This window comes from Neophocaena asiaeorientalis, unplaced genomic scaffold, assembly GCF_003031525.2.
Source record: "Neophocaena asiaeorientalis asiaeorientalis breed wild unplaced genomic scaffold, Neophocaena_asiaeorientalis_V1.1 scaffold90, whole genome shotgun sequence".
Classification (NCBI taxonomy): domain Eukaryota; kingdom Metazoa; phylum Chordata; class Mammalia; order Artiodactyla; family Phocoenidae; genus Neophocaena; species Neophocaena asiaeorientalis.
The window spans coordinates 1,398,756-1,408,568 of NW_020172445.1; the positions used below are offsets into that span (position 1 = coordinate 1,398,756).

The 9,813-nt window shown below is 40.2% G+C and overlaps 1 protein-coding gene across 1 annotated transcript in view; it reads right to left on the reverse strand.

The window, feature by feature from the left end:
- Nucleotides 1–1,047: 1,047 nt before the first annotated feature.
- LRRC36 (leucine rich repeat containing 36) overlaps nt 1,048–9,813 on the reverse strand; it is a 45,975-nt gene continuing 37,209 nt past the window's right edge. Inside the window, 5 exon segments of the mRNA XM_024732808.1 lie at nt 1,048–1,273; nt 2,571–2,685; nt 5,274–5,397; nt 6,193–6,338; nt 8,117–8,282. Of these exon segments, the coding sequence (XP_024588576.1) occupies nt 1,048–1,273; nt 2,571–2,685; nt 5,274–5,397; nt 6,193–6,338; nt 8,117–8,282 (777 nt within the window).

The following is a 9,813-nucleotide window of genomic DNA, read 5'->3' on the forward strand; positions in this document are numbered from 1 at the left end:
TCTACTCTTCTTATAGAGTAGATTGCCTTCCCAATCTAAAATCTTTTGGGAGCCATGCGACCTAGCTCCTGTGTATCTCCTCTCAGGCCCTCCATTCCCTGAATGAACCATGTTCCTTCCCATTTCATGGCCATTGCTTATGCTATTTCTCTCTGCAGCTCTCCCCACTGCCTCTGCCCTCAATCCTATGCTTTGCCTGGTGACCTCCTATTCAATTCTTCAGGTCTTGGTTGAAAGATCATTTCTATAGGGGACATTGTCCTGATATCACACCTCCCTCCCAGGCTAGGACAGGTCCCCCAGTTATATACTGTCATAGCACCATGGCCTACATCTTCTCTGCCCGGTGATCCCTCTGGGGGCCTGACTCTTCTACTCTGTACTCTTGGCCTAGGAGGCTCTGCACCCCCTCTACCTGGTACCATTGTACTCATTCTGCCAAGCTTCCACTCAAACAAGTCCTCACTGATGCCTTCTCCAATTCTCCAGAGTAGGAATTACCTACTCTCTGTCTGTCTTTCCAGGATCTCTCTAGGCTTTTATTTAGGCCTGTTTGGTACCAATGGCAAGCTTTGAGCTCCATCACACAACTAAACCATTGGCTGCTCCAGGAAGACACCAGACCTTGTCACCTTTTCACTATGGTGGGAGAAAACCCAAAACACGTTTGATGAACTGATCAATAGAGGTTCTCCAAAATTTCTGCTAACACAAAACATACCTGGCCATGGATGTTCTTTTTAAACTTCCTACTACACAGTTTCAACTGACACTTGGGAGAAAGGTCTAGTGTTCTTTTCTTTTTGACATTTTCAGCCAAACGTTTCTATGTGATATGATGCCTAGGACTAAGTGCCAACTATTTATGTGGGCAGAAGGAAAGAACGACTTGATGGGAGGAGATAAAAAGAAATAAAAAGGACCAACATAGTCTAATTAAAATAAGATTTTTTTCTTAATCTTGTGAGTGAATACCACCATACTAGTGGCAATGACACTGAGAGCCCCCTGGGGCTGAGAGGGAAGCTGCAAAAAAGGTGTGCAGTGCTAGCTCCATAGGCTAGGCTCTGGGACAGAGTCTGAAACACTCTGTATTAGATACTAACCCGTATCATGTGCCACTGGTGAGGAGGAAGACAGAGTGCTTTTCCCAAAGGGCGATGATCTCCCCAAATGATGACTCTTCTCAGGAGGCAGGAGTGCTTTCCCAGAATAACCTTTTTGCTCTTTAGTCAGCTGCTGCAGCAGATACTCATTAGTTACCACCAGGGATCTGAGGCATGGGGGAAAAAGACAGTCATGAAGTCATAAAAGCTAAGTCGTTGCCATTCTGACCTGAAATGTTTGCTAAAGATCAATGTAAAAAAATAAATAAATAAAAATTAAAAAATAAATGTAAAATGAAGTAACATCTTTAAATAGAAAGAACTGTCTGATTTATGAGTTGGTTATTTTAAAAGCAGGCAGACAGTTTATTTATTCATTGCAGTTCTGTTTACGTTCCAGACTGACTGTAGCAATAACATAGTTCACATTTTATATAGTGATTGTTCTGATCTTTCCAAAGCACTTTCATGATGAAGTAAGTAGACGCACGGGGAGACTAGCACCTGACCAGACCTCCAATTTCTATCCCCAAATCTTAATTTCTACTTCTTCTAATCTATCCTGCCTCTGCAATTAAACTCATGGTGCTAGTCATGACTGTATTCTTGGACTCTATATTACCATGTAATGTTGGAAGCTATCAGAGACTGCCCCTCCCCGCCAAAAAAGATGCATGCACAATGCTATTCACTGCAACACTATCTGCAACAGCAAGATACTGTAATGTCCATCAGTAGAGGACTAACTAAATACACACACAGTGGAGTCCTGTGCATGTATAAAAAGAGTGAGAACTAACTCTATACACCACTGTGAAATGATTTCTAGATAAAATGTTAAAGCAACATTATGCCTCTTTTTATATAATAGAGGGGGAACACAAATACACACCCACACCTGCAATGGAAGGCTAGTGGGAAGGAGGGAAAGGATAGAGGAGACAGGTAAGGAAGCTAGATTTGTCTGAATTTATCTGATTTTGTGGATCTGACTTTGGGACCATGTAAGTTTTACATTAATTATACACAAGATTAAATCAAAATAATAAAAATATTCCCTATGAATCAAACAAAATGAAATGAATTGAACCTGTATATTGAATTGATGGTTTAACAACACACAGAAGAATTATTTCAAGTTACTCTAAAATATAGCATCACTAAAGATATATATCTTAATGTTCTCAAAGTGTGGTCCCTAGGCCAGAAGCAAGAGCATCACCTGGAAACTTACTAGAAATGCAAATTCTCAGTTCCCAACCCAGATCTGCTGAATCAGAAACTGGTGTGCTCTGGAAAGCAGTATTTTGATCCCTGAGCAAACTGGCCTGGATACAGGTGGTTTGCACACAGAATAGAGTTAATTTGAAAAGTATATAGATACTAACTTGCCAAGTAAAACAAAGGAGATAAAGGAAAGTAAATATCTGCTTCCAGAAGTCAGCTAGATGGACCCAGTCCTACCTCTGACTTTCGTGGAGAAGGGCCACTATCTCCTCCAGCTTTTTCAGCTGTGCAAGCTCCTGGTTCAGGCAAGCCACCTGCATGTTCAGCTGTTGGTTTTTGTGCAGAAGATCATCTACAAAGGTTACAGTAGCCAGGGGTGAGAGGATTCCAAGCGGCTAGTCTTGAGCAGAGCTTGAGTGATCAGGGAGACATCTTGAAGAGTTGGGGGCCCCACTGCACCCACCTCCACCCTCCATTCATTATTCCCTCCCTTGGAAACAGCAGATATAGTGGCAAGAATATAGGGTTTCGTAACAAACATATCTGAATTAAAATTCAACCACTTAATCTTGCACGTTAGTTCATTTTGGTGAGTTTCACTAGAGCTAGTAACCCTGCCGGGTAGCACTGTTATAAGGAGTCAGTGAGACATCTGTGCTCACATAGCATAGGCAGTCAACACATATTTGGTCTCCTTGTATTCTCCATTTTAGTTCATGAATGTATGTCCTTCACTCTGTACGGAATATGTGAAAACATCTAGAACTGTGTCAGGCACATGACAGTAGCTCAATGAGTGCTTTCAGAAACTGGATTTGTGGCCAAGGCATATCTAGCTTTCCAAATATGTTGCCACTGCCTGCAATAATAAGGTAGGTAAAAGCACAGGAACTCTGGTCCTAAGCAAGTCAGTCTTCTAGAACAGTACTTAAACTTTAATATGCTTACAGATCACCTGGGGATCTTTTTAGAAAACAGATTCTGATTCAATAGGTCTGAGGTGAGGCCAGATGTTCTATAGGTCTAACAAGCTCCCAGGTGATGCTAATGTTGTGATGTGTGGCTCACATTTTGAGTAGCAAGGTTCTGGAAGGTGGAAATCAGGGCTGCAACAGCTGTATTTATCAGCAGTAATCCAAAATAGAGAACTGGGTCTCATGGCTGATTGAAAATAGGTATCTAGGGCTTCCCTGGTGGCGCAATGGTTAAGAACCCGCCTGTCAATGCAGGGGACATGGGTTCGAGCCCTGGTCTGGGAAGATCCCACATGCCACGGAGCAACTAAGTCCGTGTGCCACAGCTACTGAGCCTGTGCTCTAGAGCCTGCGAGCCACAACTACTGAAGCCTGCGTGCCTAGAGCCCGTGTTCCGCAACATGAGAAGCCACTGCAATGAGAAGTCCACACGCCTCGACGAAAAGTAGCCCCCGCTCGCCGCAACTAGAGAAAAGCCCGCGCGCAGCAACGGACACCCAACGCAGCCAAAAATAAATAAATTAAGTAAATAAATTTATTAAAAAAAAAGAAAGTAGGTATCTAGTGAATAAACACCTATTTATTTTCAGTGCAGGTTAAGTGGAGAATGATGTCTTGATAATTCAGGCTTATGAATATCAGATAGTGATGAGATTCAACTCTGGAAATTCAATGCTGATTTCCAAATCAAATTCCTCATTCAAATCCAAATACCCATAATGTTTGTTTGTGGGTGCTGAGCTAGAAGCTTAAAGTCGAGGTAGACTTTATCTACCTAAACTATACTAATAATAAAGTAGTACAAATCAAGAATTCAATGGGTATTATTTTTCACTTATCATAATGGCAAAAAAATATAATACCCAGTGTTGGCAAGGGTGAAATGAAAAGGCATTCAAATACATACTTACTGCTGATATGAGTGTAAACTGAAACCATCTTTCTTGGGAATGATGTGTGTAACCTCATGATGTGTGTAAACCTCAAAAATGTCCACATCTTTTGACCCACTAATTCTACTTCTAGGAATGTCTGCTAGGAAAATAGTCTAAAATGTACACAAAGATTTATATACACAGATATTAATAGCTGCATTATTTATCACAGCATAAATATTAGGACTCTCAGGTCCATCAGAAGAGAGGAAAGAGAATCTTAGAGAAGCATTTTCACTCTAGGGTCTTTTCTTCTATTTCAGGTCTTTCGAATGTTTGGAAATTCTTAGAATTAGAATTATTTATAATATAAAAGTGGCAGCTTTATTTATAATAGCTAACATTAAAAACAACTATATAGAGGACTGAATAGAGAAATATGGTATATTCGTGTAACATTATAGGAAATGCCTGTGCTATTAAATTAATAACATTAGGTTGTAGAAATCAATTGCCTAGGGTAGAGAGTAGCGGGAACTGAGTGCACAAGGGTCAAACTTTCTAGAGTACAGAAGTGTTCTGTATTTTGACTGGGATGGAGTTAAATGAATATAAATATATATCTGTCAAAACTCATCAAACTTAAAATGTATGTATTTTGTTGTACATAAATTAGTTTTTAAAAATCAAGACACAAATTTTTAACTCTGAGTTAAATATATGTATAGGCATATGGTGAAAGAAAATATACCAAAAACACTAATTGTAGTTATTTCTGGGTAGTGAGATTATATTTTCCTTATATTTTTCAAACTTTCTGTAAAGAACACGATCTTCTGCTATAATCAGAAAAAACAAGTCTTTCTCAAAAATAATGACAATAATAACACATCTGTAAATGCTTTACACTGATAAAAGAGTAAACTCTTTTACTCTGGTAACTCAAGTCACCTGCATTACAACTCTGAAGCTAGATGTTTGTTTCCATTTAGGAAGCCATGTGAGCTCTGGATGACGAAGCTTATTAAACGGGCCATCTATAAACAAACGGTTGTCTTGGGATGCACCACACATTGCTTTCCTGAACTTACCATAAGTGTGGGACTGGTGCCCGCTCACAATCGAGGTGGTAGCACCTTCCTCCAATTGCTGGATTTTTTCTGACAAAATAAGGTTTTCCTCCAGCACTCTGACCAGTTTTTGCTTCAAACTTTCCTTTAGATTAGAAAACAAAATACAAACACATTAAGAATCTGAAATTCTGAGGACTGCTTTTAGAAAACTGAAAAAATCTTTCCTCTGTTTAGTGATAAACTGAATGGAGGTCAGCATCTCTCTTTCTCACTAGAATTTTAATTCATTGGTAAACATAGCTCAAGTGCAGCAAACAAATTTATCACATGCAATTGCAATCTTTCCTGTGAGTTATCCACTACTCTTGCAGAACAAGTGGTTGTTTTGACAAGTGGCCAGCATCTGAATCACCTATCTAAAGTTTCTAGAAACTAAACTGGATGCCTGAAAATCCTCTAATGTTAAGAAAAGGGGGGAAAAAAGCCTAAGAATATGAGTCCCTTCTTTCGCTCCCAGAGCCAGCAGCCTAACACTCTAGGAATGGCCCCTGGTTTAGGGCTCTCCATCAGAAGGGAGGAAAGATAATCCCAGAGACATCTAACTTCCCTCATCTGAATCAAACCATAACCTTCAAGAACATGGTCCTAAATGTTTTCATTCTAGGGCCTTTTTTTTTTTTTCTTTTTCCATTTCAAGTCTTTCCTTAGAATTTTTGGATTAGGGCTAGGATTAGGGAGTCATCCCTGCAAAACCTTCAAGCTGTCCCTGCAAGTTTTGTGTTCCAGATTTGCACAGACTGACTTTTCTATATTTCAGTTCAGAAACATCTAGATGCTCATGGTGATGATGTTCTTTATGGCACAGACCTGTTCTAGTCTTGTGCCCCAGCCTTTTCTAGTAAAGGAAGAGTAGGAAAAGAAGCTGAGAGCAGCATACCATGTCATTAGGGACCAGCTGCCCCATCTTCTTCAGTTCCATCTCCCTCTTGTGGGAGGCTTTTGATGTATCTTCAGGACATGAGTGACACCACTGCTGAGAAGGAGCAGGGACTACCAAAGTCAGAAGCAGATCTCGGGCAGGACCTGCCAAAAATTCAGGTTGGGCACACGGGCCAATCTTAAAAGCTAAAGCACAGAATTCCTGGTCAATAACTACCAGCTCTGTAGGACAAACAGGGTAATCTAATATCCCCTTTTTTCAAGAATTTAGTAAGTGTTTGTAAGAGATGTTTCATGATGGAGATAAAAAATTATGGGCTTCCCTGGTGGCGCAGTGGTTAAGAATCCGCCTGCCAATGCAGGGGACAAGGGTTCAAGCCCTGGTCTGGGAAGTTCCCACATGCCACGGAGCAATGAAGCCCGTGCGCCACAACTACTGAGACTGCGCTCTAGAGCCCGCGAGCTACAACAACTGAGCCCACGTGCCACAACTACGGAAGCCCGCGTGCCTAGAGCCTGTGCTCCGCAACGAGAAGCCACCGCAATGAGAAGCCCATGCACTGCAACGAAGAGTAGCCCCCGCTCACTGCAACTAGAGAAAGCACGCACGCAGCAAGGAAGACGCAATGCAGCCAAAAATAAATAAATAAAATTAATTTAAAAAATTATATCCCACATCTATGGAGAAACAACAGCAGACCCACGTGAGTGCATGCTCTGTGCTATTATCTAATCACTGATGAGTGGCTCCTGGGGATAATTTCCTACAAAACAAGAGCAAAGGATCAACGTGGGAAGGAAAGTAACTGGGCTAAGACTTCTTTTCCTGTATGTCCCTTTAGAAATGAAAAAAAGAGGGCTTCCCTGGTGGCGCAGTGGTTAAGAATCTGCCTGCCAATGCAGGGGGACACGGGTTTGAGACCTGGTCCCGGAAGATCCCACATGCCTCGGAGCAACTAAGTCCGTGAGCCACAGCTACTGAAGCCCACGCGCCTAGAGCCCGTGCTCCGCAACAAGAGAAGCCACCACAATGAGAAGCCCTCACACTGTAACAAAGAGTAGCCCCCACTCACCACAACTAGAAAAAGCCCGCGCACAGCAATGAAGACCCAGTGCAGCCAAAAATAAATAAATAAAAGAAATTAAAAAAAAGAAAAGTTAAGCCCAAACAACTTTAAAGTTTCTAGTTTTTTACCTAAACTTTTACCACCACCAACAGCTCCTTGAATTCTTCTTACATTAAACAACAAATAAACACATGGGGACAATATTTGCAAAACTGTTTTCTCCCAAGTTCCTAAAAAAGAAGCCCTAAAAAAGAGTCCACATCGTTTAGTCACTGGAGTTTTTTGAATCATATTTTTCGAATCGAATATTTCAACAGGCATCTCAGAACTCTAATGATCAAACCCAATTTCTGTTGTATTTATTGTTGGCACTTTCCCAAGGATCATAAAATCCTTTTGTAATCATTAACATGACCACACTCTATTTTATATCTCATCACTCAAAGACTGTCAAGAAAAACTTACAGGAGGGACAAGACAATTGGTACATGAGGGAAGAGTGCTGATAAAAACAAACAGGGAAGGGAATTCTCTAGAGGTTCAGTGGTTAGGACTCGGTGCTTTCACTGCAGTGGGCCCGGGGTTCGATCCCTGGTCGGGGAATTAAGATCCTGCAAGCTGTTCTGTGCAGCCAAAAACAAACAAGCAAACAAACAACAGGTTAGAAGAAGATTATAAGAAAAATGCAGGTTTGTCAATCACTGTGTGGCTGAGAAATTTTGGTAAGTGATCATGAGAACAATTTTCCCTGCAAGTTAAGGGGACTGAGTGGCTTTTATCAGAACATAGAGCAGAAACACGAAGCAGAAGCAAGGTCTGAGCCCTTCTCCAGGAACTGAGAATGCACTCACTTACCCAGAAACTTCTTGTTGAGGAGGAGGGAGCCGGAACCGTTCCAGTGCTTATCCACAAGCTCCAGGAGCTGTCTGAGGACAGTGGCCACATGGGATGCTCTGGCAGAGATTGGGGGACTGTGGTTTCCTGGCAAACCATGCAAACTGCCCAGGTCACTAGAGAGAGGCTCAAGAAAAAAAACAAAAAAACCAACCATTTGTCATTCTAATGCAATAAGGTAAGTAAAAATCCAGACATTTAAAGTGTTAACATTGGGCTTCCCTGGTGGCACAGTGGTTGAGAGTCCACCTGCCAATGCAGGGGACACGGGTTCGTGCCCTGGTCCGGGAAGATCCCACATGCCGCGGAGTGGCTGGGCCCGTGAGCCATGGCCGCTGAGCCTGCGCGTCTGGAGCCTGTGCTCCGCAATGGGAGAGGCCACAACAGTGAAAGGCCCACGTACCACAAAAAAAAAAAAAGTGTTAACATTAAAAAAAGAAAGTTGGTTTCATCTTTCAGTTTGGATTTGAATAGAATATTAATGTCTAAGGCAAATACAATAATATATACAAGGATAATTTCAAAGGTAACAGTATCTTCTATGATAATTTTCTGTAGAGATTTTTAGAAGAAAACAAAAAATGTTTTAACACCTATGTCTATGGCTCAATGTATTATGTTATGTAATATGGAAAGATTAAACTGCAGAACATTTTTTAAGGTATTATATATCATAAAATAAAATGGGGAGTAATTTAATAAAAGCCATAACTCATAAGCTTATATTTAGTATATTAATATATAATAAACATAAATATCCCATAACATTTTAAATGTTATGTTAAATGTTATTGTTGGACCCAGTACTAAAGATACTTTTTATTCAGTAAGAATCTTATGTATATAGATGTATAGGTAGAGCTCTCCAGTAAAACTCCCAATTGTTTATTCATTCAGATATGATGTATATGTCTATTTATTTAGTCATGTCTGAATGAATAAAAAACAATTGGGAATTTTACTGGACAGATCAATCAACAAATCTTTTCTGTAGGGTCTCAAGGGACTTCAAGAAAGCTGTTATATATTAAAAACAGCCAAATTATTTCTCAATCTTTGGCTCTTTTGATATTAAAACTATAGATGATTAATTAGATAATGCTGTCATATATGACAACTGTGAAGCAGAACACCAGACACTGACACCTATGACTTGAGTCACACAGGTGGTCTATAATTAATAAGGAAAAGCATTACAAATGGGATAAACATTTATTCAACAGATCTGTACTGGACACTGATCATGTGCATGGAGAGTTCTACATAAGGACTGTGAACATATGAAGAAGTAAAAGGTGAGGTCCTTAAGAAGTTAACAACCTGATTAGGAAGAAAAGTCATAGAAAAACTGGTTACACTACAAGCCCACTTGAGAGGATCTTGTCAAAAATGGATATTTACTGTCATTGCTTTTTCATGTATTGGTAATTCTGTGTACGCATGATGGAACAACTTAGAAACACATACATGCCTTTACGTATTTTCTTTCATTTATCACAATGCAGTGAGAGTGGGGGATAATTTTTTTTATGGACTTTGGCATAATTTTGTTACTTTTAATTTTCAGCAAATTAAAAGCTGAAAAGCCATGCCTCATGGCTTTTTAAAATTTTTTTTTTTTTTTTTTTTTTTTTTTTTTTGGGACGCGGGCCTCTCAC